The sequence below is a fragment of the Nannobrachium achirus genome (genome assembly GCF_963921795.1).
Source record: "Nannobrachium achirus genome assembly, chromosome: 10".
Classification (NCBI taxonomy): Eukaryota; Metazoa; Chordata; class Actinopteri; order Myctophiformes; family Myctophidae; genus Nannobrachium; species Nannobrachium achirus.
In genome coordinates this window covers 42,713,980-42,727,631 of record NC_137819.1, presented here as the reverse complement: position 1 = coordinate 42,727,631, position 13,652 = coordinate 42,713,980, and the positions used below count along the sequence as shown (strand labels likewise).

The 13,652-nt window shown below is 43.8% G+C and overlaps 1 protein-coding gene across 1 annotated transcript in view; it reads right to left on the bottom strand.

Annotated features, from left to right (window-relative positions):
* Positions 1-806: 806 nt before the first annotated feature.
* Positions 807-13,652, bottom strand: part of cd164l2 (CD164 sialomucin-like 2) — a gene marked incomplete at both ends in the record, with an annotated part of 16,748 nt that continues 3,902 nt past the window's right edge. Inside the window, 3 exons of the mRNA XM_080735505.1 lie at positions 807-948; positions 6,061-6,211; positions 7,705-7,746. Of these exons, the coding sequence (XP_080591631.1) occupies positions 807-948; positions 6,061-6,211; positions 7,705-7,746 (335 nt within the window). The remainder of the gene's footprint in view (positions 949-6,060; positions 6,212-7,704; positions 7,747-13,652) is intronic.

The window sequence follows — 13,652 nt, the reverse complement described above, 5'->3', positions numbered from 1 at the left end:
GCATCCCCTCAATCACAGTGCGTCCTGCAAAGCTTGGCCAATGAGACGCTGGGTGTACAACAAACTTTGAGCGGTTTATGCCAAGATGTAGGCCATCTAGACCAGATGGCCATGCTTCAGTTAACTTAAGCCCTGGGCATTTTTTAACACGTTTTCTTTAGTTTTTTTGTGTTTTGACTGGACAAAGCCAGCTATATGTTGGAGCTTTGCTCCTGTTCCAGGAGCACTGCTCACAAATGCACACACGCATGCACGCACAGACACACACACACACACACACACACACACACACACACACACACACACACACACACACACACACACACACACACACACACGGATGTTTTTCCACAGGGAGGGATGCTTAACTTTTTTATTCCTTGCAGCTGACCACACCTGCAAGCTAAACACATTATCATGCCATGCTTTGCGCGTGCGCCGTGCACACAACGTTTTGGTCTACTGCACAATTTACGCACAGCTGCTTGATTGAAATGTACATAAACTAACTAGCAAAACCAGCTCGAACATGTGATGATGTATCCTATATAGAACTGACATTTCCGTGTGTGTCTGTGTCTGTGAGTGTGTTGTTGGGGCGGGGGGAGGGGAGGGACACCTCTTCTCTTCCCGGGGAGAGAAAGAAGACCTATTCAGCCTTTTGTCAACAGACTTGGACCACAGCCACGTTGTTGCCATGGGTCTGCCAAGTAGGGATTCCTTTATGTGGGCCCAGTCAGCCTCAACCAACCTGCTTCAGTGCAGCCTCAACCAGCCTGCTTCAGTGCAGCCTCAACCAGCCTGCTTCAGTGCAGCCTCAACCAGCCTGCTTGAGTGGACAGTGGTGGGTCCAAACAGGCAGGCCGGTGGTACTCGGTTGGTACCCAGCTGGTCTCCATCATCACAGGATGTACAGGTTTATCTCTGTCTGAGGACGGGAGTTGATGTCTTCACGGCGGAGCAGAGAGGAGACAAGTCAGGACAGGATACTCATAGAACCCGTTGTTTCTGTGAGGCAGCTTGATGTACAAGACAGTGCAGTAGTACTCCCCCTGAACATGTCACTGGTAGGCTACCCGCAATCTAGTGGCGAAAAAAATAACTTCTGGGAACTCAGATTACCTCCAATCCAATCTGGGCAAAGAAAGGGCGACGCCCACTCGGTCTGTCTCTCTTCCTTTGACATGGCGTAGCCATCATTGACTCTGTCTCGAGAGATTGCCCCCAATCCAACCCCTGATGCTGAGTATTAGCTAAGTCAGAGGTATTGGCTATCGGCTAAGGCCCAGTTTTTATAGTCTTCTGAGGTGTTGTTAACCATGGAGATTGAACCTCCCAATCTCAGGGCGGATGCTCTAACCACATGACCACCAAGCTGGTTATCCTTTTACCAGTGAACTTTATTCTTCTCTTTTTATTCATTCGTAAGCTTGTAGATCAGCGGAAAATCTAGTCAACATTTTTCGATATGGAAACGATTTTGCATAATGACGATTATGCAAAAATAACTGTGATTATCTCAAATTATTGCGACTAGGCAAAGACCTCTGGTCTTCAGAACATGCCACACCAACATTGTGCACCTGTAATAATGAGTAACAAAACAAAAACTCTCTTGAACGTTCAAATCTCTTAAACCACTTAAACAACCAGCATCTGTCTTGTGGGCAAAACATTTTAGGAAAAAATAGCATAAAAAATAAAACTCAACAAAACAGCAGCTGTGGTGTCATGGCCTGCCCCATGTTTCTAGCTACGGCTAGATCAATATCTACTGTTAGGCTTTGTACCAAGAAGAGGAACAGAGGTGTAATATCTTAAACTACAGTATATTCTGTTCTTGGGGAACAACAGAATAAGTCTAATCAGAAGTCCAGTAACGCTTTCTTTTTGGTGGCAGCCATATCTGTTTAATCACTGCTGGCACAGTTTGACCTCAGCAAATATTCACACAACACAACACACGCCTACTGTATGTTCTCTCCACTCTTTCACACAGAGGGAGCCTGTTGTTAAACTGTTAGTGCTTCCTCATCTAAATGCAAAGACACCACACACAAAGAGAATCATGTTACCATCTGGTCCCCAAAGTATGCGTTTAGTCAGTGAATCAGACAACACATTTTTAAGCAACATGTTTTTATTTTTTTATTTTTCTGGCATCACAAAAAATTAAATAAAAGAAAACGAAAAGTCAAACACCTCAATCGCCTTGAATAGAAATATACTATATATATATTCCAATTCTGCAACATTAAGCACATGTTTAACCTGCCTCGCATCAAATTACTTTGATTGTACAGTATTTTAATGTAAAGCACAACTAAACCCAAACACCCAAAGTCCATGTGAAGCCTGACATCTGCTGGTGAGAAGCAGGGCACTGAACTGGCCAGGTCACTGTTGAGAGGCTTCACAACTATTTCAGGTTTTAAATGGAGGGAGACGGAGTGGAACTAATGTGCATAGCATATAAATATAACTGTGAGAGTTCAAAATGGAAAGCATATATATATTTAAAAAAATACTCAAATATTATGTCCATGGACAATTTCAAACAACACACACGCAAAGGCAAACCAAGTGAATAGTGCAAGAGCCACATTCAAAGTCTTAATAAAGCCGGATTAGCTATGAATAATTTCTCTCTGTGTGACTGTGTCTATTTATTCAGGCTGGCAAGGGTTCTGGTAGAGAGGCGTCTGACTGATTTGAAGGTCTGAGGTTTGCTTGTTGAAGGAGAGGCTTATTGCCGGTATCAGCCGAGAACACAGGAGTCTATCCCCGTTATAATGCGCTGCTAGACCCCTGGGAGATGGATTGCTGAGGTGTGGCGTCACACCTACCATGCTTAACGCATGACTTGCCGCACCCAAGCCGCGTTACTCTAACGCTGAGTTAGCAGTGCCCGGTGTCGAAGCCATGACCTTGTGGTCCAAAGGCGAGAGCTCTGCCGACAGAGCAGCTACCCAGACACATTTTAGGAACAGGCGGGTCGATTTTTAGAAGTATAGTAACACCTAATACCACCATCATCATTCATTTTTAACCCTACACTGAAGGGAAATGAAGAATTGACAGTATTTCAACCGGAGCAAACCAGCAGGCTACTCTCAACCAGTATGTTCTCCAACTGATGACTCCGATTTCTGACAAGTCAGTGTCATCTAAATGTTTATCAGTGTGTGTCAATTCATTTCCTAACCGGATTATAAAAATAAATCATCTGTGTGTACAGAATGTCTATATATAATGTCAGCAGAATCAAAGCGCACATTTGTGTGTATTAGCACAGCAGTCTGACCGTCTGGTGTCAGTTGTCCTATAGTAATCTTTAACCCACTTAAACCACTTAATATGGTTGAGCAGAGTGTATTTTCTGTTTTCTGTTATTTGTGGAGAAAGCTTTCACTGAAAATAGCAGGTTGACACGCTCACAACGTATCGCTTTCCCCACAATATGGATGCTTCCTTTCTCCACAACCGGATGTGGTTGACAAAAGGCTATCCAGCGTTCATCAGTGTGCGAAGGCTGGATACAGGAAAACCTCAGATTTGTCGAAAAGCATAAATGGAACTTTGAAAACAAGTTAACACATTTTCTTCTTTTTCTGAGTGTGACCCTCACAAGGTGCATTTGTGCAGTAAAAAATGTAACATGAATCACGGAATCACTAAAGCTCATTCTGTATTCTCTCCTTTTCTCACTGTCTGTCTGGTGAGACCCGTGGGATAGGGTTCGGTTCAGAGAAGAAGACCTTGAGTGACGTGGTGAGACTAATAGGGCCCCAGCACTGCACTGGGGTTTTCAAAGTGAGGTCCAGGGACCACCAGTGGTCCTTGGGGCGGGGGTTCCAGTGGGTCCCCACCACCTAAATGATTAATACGGTAGTTTAGCCATCAATTATTTATCCAAATGGAATCGTTTCTGGTTCTGTAACTCTGACATTGTATGTACTGTAAATGGAATCTAAAGGATCCATTTGATTCACAAAATAATTTGGTACAAAGAAGAAGTGGATACATTTGAATAGAGAATAGGGAGCTGTAAACCAATGGGAATACTAACGACTAATCGTATCATTTAAATGTAAAAGTAACAACATAACCACATGAACACTGTCAACACACAAGAACAAACACTAATGTTGCACCATGCAATACTGTAAGAAAAAACACCCCAGTCATTTCCCGAAAGCCATTGTAATAAACCAGTCCAACACACACACATGGGGGAGGGGGGAGGGGGCATCAATGTGTACAAATCCCGAATATGATAGATAGGGTGGGGGGAAGAAATCTCCTTATCGTCAGTCAGCACACGATGAGTCACTCCTCTGCTCGCTCGCTCTCTCTCTCCACCACTTTGTCCTTCAACCTCCTTCACTTCACTGTGGCTGTTCTCTGCAGAGAGAGAGAGAGAGAGAGAGAGAGAGAGACAGAGAGATGCAGTAGAAACACATGGGTGAGCGAGGAACAGAGAGAGAGAAAGAGAGGGCGTCCATCATCAGCAGAAAGAGAAGTGAGCCACACAGCGGCTGTAGTACATCACTCCTGCCACCAGAGGCTGCTGTGGCACAGGTCAGACGGGACATATATGTCATGCAAGGACATCTCTCCACATGTCTAATAGAAAAGCCCATCTACAAGCTCACAACGCGTTTCATCTTTACTAGCTTATACTGTAGATCTTCCATTTTCAAATTAGTTCGACAAAATTGTAAAAAAGAAAAAAAGGGGGAAAAAGAAGAAATTGAGTACTATCAACTTGGTTCTTCAAGTATAGTATTAATTCCTTCCATTTGCTTCTGTGTGTTCTCACTGCTGTTGTATCTTACTGGCTCACCTGCCAGTGAGGAGCCCCCACTGGGAGGACGTAGTCACAAAGCCTTTATCCTACTCCTCCCGCCCAACTCTCCCTGCTGACAGGTGCCACCCACATCCCGCAGGAATAATACGTGCAATGACAAATATCACCCTCCCCGCCCGGCTTCCCTCACTCGAACACAGGACAATTGTGTTCATATACCAGTAAGACTCCCTAATCGGGAGATAAGCGACCGTTGGTCGCTTATCTCCACAAATATCACAACCTCCACCTCTCACGTCATACGGGTAGCCATAGTTACACCTGGAATGTTGAATCTCCATATATGGAGATAACCTACGCATCACACAAAGTCTGACCTCACCAGCCCATACTTGGGCATGGACGACTTATATCTCCATATACGGAGATGGCCATATATGGAGATACGATGACATCACAGAGTCCACAGCTGATGATGTGGCGTGATGTCATACAATACACAAACAAGCCCTATATAAAGGGGCAATTCTCACCAGGGAAGAGAGCATTGCCTGGAATGTTGAATCTCCATATATGGAGATAACCTACGCATCACACAAAGTCTGACCTCACCAGCCCATACTTGGGCATGGACGACTTATATCTCCATATACGGAGATGGCCATATATGGAGATACGATGACATCACAGAGTCCACAGCTGATGATGTGGCGTGATGTCATACAATAAACAAACAAGCCCTATATACTGATGCGATACGATGACATCACAGAGTCCACAGCTGATGATGTGGCGTGATGTCATACAATAAACAAACAAGCCCTATATACTGATGCGGAGATATGAGCAGGGCAAAGGTGTGACGTGTGACGTGTGACCGACCGACCGACCGACCGACCGACCGACCGACCGACGGACGGACGGCCGGTGGAGGTTTTCATAGTAAACTGCTCCCTGACGGTCGCAATTAGACACTCGACAAGTATATTTTGACACCAATATTGTTTTTGATTTACTCTACTCTATATACTGTACTGTATAGGATTTATTTGTGTTTTTATATTATGGTTAAAGTGGCACTATGTAACTTGTTTTATTTTGTCTCTGTGATAGAGTATGTTAATACTATATAACAAACTATTTTGTCTCCCTGCTCTTATATTGAGAAGTTACATCAGTAGCTCTAAGTACAAATTTGGTATACTTCTTCCACCACTACTGTGTGTCCATCCAAGCATGCATGCACTCACATAGGGTCGTAGTTCGCCTGCTCTTTGGACTTGAGGAAGCGCATGGCGAAGAAGCCCCCCGCCTGCAGCGTCAGCACCAGGATGATGCCCCCGATGAAGCTGGACATGTCGAACTTGGCCTGAGAGAACTCAGAGCCGCCGGAGTCGCCACCTGGGAGGTAGAGAGATATATACAGAGACAGGGACGTGCAGAGAATGTTCAAACTTCTAAAATTGCCTTTGGTGAAAATATTGAAAATAGCAGACCTCCAAGCTCACAACGAGGTCGGCTATTTTCGGTACTTGATACCACCCTAAACGTAGCATAATCAAGTGAATACTGGAGATGTGGTGTACATGGATTTCGACACAGTGAGGGCAATTCTTTCAACATAAGATGCTGCATTCAAGTTCAGAAGAGTTTACTTTGGACAAGGCAACTCTCTTGATTGCTGCCTTCAGGTATGGCATGGAAGGGAGCATTTGCATTTCTTTCACCACATTAAAAACTACATTCATTGGTCTGGAGAGCGAACCTTTTACAGACGGGTAAAAGGGCAGGGGCTCAAGCCCCCTTTGATGTCTATGTGTGTGCACGACTGCACGTGCCTGTACAGAGATATCAGTTACAGACCCACAAGGACCCCTGGTGGTGCCCAGACCCCACGGCAGGTATACAGTAGAGCTGGGACGATAATCGCTATTATCAGCTCAATAATCGTGACATGACATTTTCATACCATCCCTAGTCTGGGGCAGTGTTTCCCAAACACTGGGTCGGAACCAATTTATCGGTCACAAACGCATTTTTATGGCTCATGAGTGAATGTACCCCTTTTACCTACAATTATTTTATTATTATTTAAAAATATTTTCCAAAAATGACGTGGTCCTCCCACAAACTTACTGGTCGATCATTGTCAAACAATATGGAATTCGGAACATCGGACAGTTACATCTTGATCACATGATTGACTACAAAGATACTAATGCACCAATTTGGTTGAGGTTTGCACAAACTCTGTGGGAGTAAAGAAATGTAATTATCGGCCTGCTGGTGGCGCTATAACAGACCGATGTGAAAGATTTGGTTAACTGTTTCTGCTCTGGCATCCAGGGAGTGTGTGTGCACACACCGATCAGTCCAACTGTGCCGGATATTAGCTGTTCACAGACAGACGGACGAACACACACACACACACACACACACACACACACACACACGCACACAAGGACACACGGACGGACAGGGGCAATTACATAGTCTTGGCCATGCCTTCGGCATGCGATCCTAAAAAGAAATAACAAAAAAGTAAAAACAAGGAAGAAGAAAAAAGAAAGAAAAAAACTAAAACAATATCCAAACTCTATTGTTATTCAGCTGTGAGTGACTGCAATTCTAATTACAGTCAGTCAGAAGAATGATGACTGTCTTGCTGTAGGGGCCGTTTATTGTAAGTAGCTCAGCTGCACTTATGAGAACCATTTCACTACGCAGATGTTTGACGCAAGAGAGCGCGGGGGAGAGGGAGAGAGAGTGTGACAGAGATAAAGAGAGAGAGAGAGAGAGAGAGAGAGAGAGAGAGAGAGAGAATAGCGGGAAGAGGATGAATGGATGGAGGTGGTGGTGGGTACCAGCACACTTTAGTGCTCGATATAATTTACCTGAGTCACCATCAGTTGCTCCGTCGCCTCCAGTTTCCACCACTGCACACAAATCATGCAGAAGACAGGTTAATGGGTAGTCTCCTCCCCCAGGCCTGACAACTAATACTCCACAACCTTTGAATGACGTGCATGTTGTGTAGTATGTACAGTATACGTATGTCTCTGTCGGGTGGAAACCTCATATGTCCAAAAACTGTTACTTTTCATGATTCGAAATAAAAAAAGCAAAAGTAACAGGTCGTATGTGGTATGTGTAAACAGTTGGTTGCTAGGGTAAGAAAACATGGTTGCTATGGTAAACAATTGGTTGCTAGGGTAAACAGTTGGTTGCTAGGGTAAAAAAAACATGGTTGCTGTGGTAAACCGTTGGTTGCTAGGGTAAACAGTTGGTTGCTAAGGTAAAAAACATGGTTGCTATGGTAAACAGTTGGTTAGTAGGGTAAACCTTCAATGATTATGACATCTTGTTACTAATCTGTCGGTAGATAATGCCGGGTCATTTGTGTACGGTGTGATGTCATACTGATGTCATACTGATGTCAGCAGTGTGACAGGAGATAAGCGACCAACGGTCGCTTATCTCCCGATTAGGGAGTCTTACTGGTCTCCCGATTAGGGAGTCTTACTGGTCTCAAAACCTCCACCGGCCGTCCGTCGGTCGGTCGGTCGGTCGGTTTGCCCTGCTCATATCTGGGCTCGTTTGTGTATTGTATGACATCACGCCACATCATCGGCTGAGGACTGTGTGATGTCATCATATCTCCATATATGGAGACATAAGTTGCTCATGCCCAAATATGGGCTGGTGAGGTCAGACTTAGTGTGATGCGTAGGTTATCTCCATATATGGAGATTCAACTTCAATGAGTAACCATGGCAAATCACACCGTACACAAATGACCCTTATATAAGACCGGCATTATCTACCGACAGCTGCTATAAGCCAACCCTGGCGATAAGGTCTGAGTCGAAGAAATGCTTCTTTCCTGGTATAAGACCGGCATTGTCTGTCGTACATTTCGGTCAATTCCAGTGGGGATGCCATTGAAAAGTTAATCTAGTTGTACAAAGTAATCAAAGAATGGGTTGACTGGTAGGCTGGTTGACTGCTTTATCTGTGGAGAGTGTATGTCACTGAGAGTCCTTTTATAGCGATTGAAATCATGATGAGGTCACGATGAGTCATCTATGCCCAAATATAGATTTCTAGGTCAGATTGCCCATGGAGTTTGTGATGTCAAACCTAGCAACCCAATATAAACAAACCTGATGTCAGACCTGAAGTATCCTTTTATACCCATATATGGAGATACAGAGATCTCCATATATGGGCATATTAGAAAGCCCATATATGGCATATACGGATGACATCAGGGATATCCATATATGGGCATAAAAGGGACAAGGGCTTACAGTTAAGAGATCTCCATATATGGGCATATCAGAAAGCCCATATATGTTCATATACTGATGACATCAGGAATATCCATATATGGGCATAAAAGGGACAAGGACTTACAGTTAAGAGATCTCCGGGCATAAAGGGACAAGGACGGTTACAGTAGATATAGAGATGTCCATATATGGGCATAAATGAACAAGGACTGACAAACACTGAGATCTCCATATAACCTATGGGAATATAAGGGACGAGGACAATGCGTAGCATTGTGAGCTTGTAGACCTATTTTCTAAATATTGTTGTACATTAAAAACTTGAAATGGGTCGTTCTGCATAGTACTTGGGATTTGTTGATGTAAATGTTCACATAGAGTGTAATAATTGGTAAAACAAACTTTTGGCCTATTTGTGATCTCCCGATTAGGGAGTCTTACTGGTTTACGTGGTCCGAAATTCGCTCATATATTCAGCCGAGAAAACGCAGCAGTGTGCAACGACCTTAAGTGTGTGTGTGTGTGTGTGTGTGTGTGTGTGTGTGTGTGTGTGTGTGTGTGTGTATATGTGTGTGTGCGTGTGCGTGCGCGTGCGCGTACGTGTACGTGTATGTTTCAAGACCTACTGTAGGTTGCAAATTCAGATCCCTCAGTATTAGTTTTATGTACACTTTTTTGTTTTATAAAAAAATGCTGCCCCCTCAATCATTTCATCCTGGATATGTATGACACGTGTATGTGTAGGTGTATGTTTCAGTTTATTTCAGTTTATTTTTATTTATGGTACAAAATCACCCCAAGGGGTCTCTGTGCACTTCACAGGAGGGCAAAACAAGACAGTTTTCAAAGACAATAAAAACTGTCAAACAGTATAGTCAACAACAAAAGAAAGCAAAAACAACAAAAGACAAGACAAAAAGATCATATAGAAGTAAACAACACTATGTTAGAACACAATGTTAATGACCACGGGGCAGTAGGATTTGGTCATAACAGTGGTAATGGACTAGGCCAAACCATAGTGCAGGAAAAAAGGTGGGTTTTTAGTTTGGATTTAAGTCAAGGGAGTCAGCATCCCTGACAGCTTGAGGGAGAGCATTCCAGGGATATGGGGCACGGTGTGTGAATGCTCTGCCCCCAACGGTTATTTCATTGGGTGTTGTGACTGTGAGCTGACCGGCATCTTGGGACTGTAGTGGTCTTCCTGGGATGTATGGTTGTATTAAGTCTGACATATAGGATGTGTACTGTATGTCACATGTACTCTATGTGTATGTGAATGTCTATGTCCCATGTATGTATGTGACAGTAGCATTTGAATATTTTACTATATGCATTCTTTATAATATAAGGAATGCTGCCCCCTCAGTCATTTCATCCTGCAGCCTAGCCTGATATGCATAATGTGTATACATATGACACGTGTATATGTATGACACGTGTATGTGTAGGTGTATGTCACATGTATTGTATGTGTATGTCTATGTCTCATGTACTGTATGTATGTGACAGTTCTATTTGAATATGAGTCAGCGGTCTGAGTCTCTACAGACTAGTGACGAACAGACAGGGATCTCTACGTGGGTCTCTAATGGTAATATATATATATATGCCAAGCGTATAGGAATGCGTACATTGTACTGTACATACGTACTCTGATCTATATTTATTAACCTATTAGTATCCTATTAACACTTTTCTCATTCTTTTTTATTACCCAGGCATGCTGCTACCTACATTGCCTGAAGGAAGCCGGACCAAATAAGTGTTACATCTTGTGTACCTGTGTGGCACAAGATCTAACGTTAAAGTACAACCTTGAACCTCCAGTGATTCTCAAGCTTTTTAATCTCAACGACCCCTTGATATACAGTCGGCCACGGACCACATAATTTAATAAGATTTTTATCCATGCAACCCCAATCTGTGTAAAGTCTCAGTGTTAATTTCACTCTGAGAAAGTACAAAATGGAACCAAATGGACCCCTGATAAATAAGTAAGTAAGTAAATTGTATTTATAGCATTCAAATGTCTAATAATTAAGACATGGCAAAAGGACATGCCATGACACAAAAGAATAGAATTACACCAGTAAGACTCCCTAATCGGGAGATAAGTGACCGTTGGTTGCTTATCTCCACAAATAGGCCAAAAGTTTGTTTTACCAAAATCGTCCTGATGGTAGCGCTAGATGGGACAGATGCGTTTTGATTACATGACTGTAGAGATACTGTGCGATTTGTGTGATTTTAGGGCAAAATCTGTAGGAGCAGTGTCCAAAAATGTGTTTAAAAAAATCGGCCTGAAGGTGGCGCTATATGGGACAGGTCCATGTTGATGACATGAGTGTAGAAATACTGTGTAGCGATTTGCGTGATTTTAGGGCAAAATCTGTAGGAGCAGTGTCCAAAAATGTGTTTTAAAAAATCGGCCTGAAGGTGGCGCTATATGGGACAGATCCATGTTGATGAGATGAGTGTAGACATACTGTGTAGCGATTTGCGTGATTTTAGGGCAAAGATTGTAGGAGCTGTGTCCAAAAATGTGTTTTAAAAAATCGGTCTGAAGGTGGCGCTATATGGGACAGATCCAAGTTGATGACATGAGTGTAGACATACTGTGTACCGATTTGCGTGATTTTAGGGCAAAAATTGTAGGAGCAGTGTCCAAAAATGTGTTTTGCAAGAATCGGCCTCATGGTGGCGCTAGAAGAGGGCCATGTGAGAAGGTGGGGTTTCCGCGCCGCCGAGGCGGACGAATAGGTACCGGCCCCGGCTCTCCCGGTCGCTCCTAGCCCGAGTTAAGGCATTTTATGTGAGCTGCAGTGGAGGGGGTCCTCCACTGGGGGCGCCACCACTTTTGCATCCGTTCTGGAGCACCAGGAGTTGGTGGTCCCCGGGAATTCCCCGTGAGCAGCCCCGTTGGGGTGGTCATTTGGTCATTTTCGCACATTTGGTCATTTTTTACACCTGGGGGTCCTCCAGGGACCTGGGGGTCCCTGGAGCTCCGGGGGTCCTTGGAGGTTGTAGTTTGGCAGGCAAGGGGTTTGTGTGGAAATTTTGGCATGGATCTGGGCAACGGTGGCAGAGATATGAGTAGGGGTAAAGTGTGACGAGTGACGTGACGGAAGGAAGGAAGGACAGACGACAGACAGACAGACTGACGGCTGGTGGAGGTTTGGATAGTATGAGAGTGTAAAAGTAACTGCGACCTACGGTCGCAATAAACGCCTGTCTGAACAGGTGGGCGTTTGAGACTACGTTTTAACAGTGGGCAACAGCCAGCTGGATGGAGGAGATCGCATATCGTTGCTGTCAGGCAGAAACCTCCAATATATATTCGAACCTTATATTCAAATGTTTTGTTTTTTCTCGTAAATTAACGCCCCCTTCTTGATCATATTACAGTGTCACACTAAAGCATCAAAAGTAGAAGATCTGCAAGCTCGAAACACAGCGTGTTTAAAGATCTTGTAGATGCTATAATTGCTATTGATACTTTTGATATTTAAGACTGAAAAGTAACAGTTTTGGACATATGAGGTTTTCCACCCAACAGAGACGATACACAATGCCTGATTGTGGAGAGCTCTATATACGTGATTACAAGAATATTTTTCTCATTATGCCAATGAATTCCAACCCACACACGTGTGTTGTCACTGCTGTTGTGACCTACTGACTCACCTGCCAGTGAGGAGCCCCCACTGACAGCCGAGGATGCAGGAGGACGTCGTAGACAGAGCCTTCGTCCTACTCCTCCCACCCATGCACATGTGCCGCCCCCACCAGCGAGCGACAGCCCGTAGCATCCGCTTTGCCAGCGAGATCAAAGCGTGACACAACTATCTCTTCTACGATGGATGGGTGGTGGGTCTCGGGACTAGGGATGGGACGATATGAAAATGTCATATCACGTTTATTGTGCCAAAATAAATCGCGATTTACAATATTATCGCGATAATCAAAATCCATTATCCTGGAGCGGAACATTTGCCAAAAAAAAGACATTTGTTACATTTGAGACATTTGACACATTTGACACATTTGAGACATTTTGAGTGAAAAAAAGACTATCAAGTACAGTACGTATATTATACCTTTACCAATTATACATTTTTATAAATGGTTTAAATGGTAACAGATATGCAGCTCGGCAAATAAAAGGTGAATTATCCCAGTGCATGACCGAGGACGATATCACGATAAATTAAATCTCCACAATACAATTATCGAGAGTGTTTTACGATAATATTGTGTATCGTCCCATCCCTACTTGGGACGTTTAGACCTTTTAAGCTTTTAATGTGTTTTTAAAGCTAGAAATGGGCTTTCATCAATGGACTTTTCCGCAGATCTTCCTCAGGACTACACTCCACCCAGAGCTCTAAGGTGGGCCGACCAGCTGCTGTCCACGACCAGGTCAAAGACCAGAGGAAATGGAGCCTTTGCTGCGGCCGCCCTGAGGCTGTGGAACAGCCTGCCTCCCAGTCCATAAGCACTTTTAAATCATTACTGAAGACATACTGTACAGCAGGGGTTCTCAACGT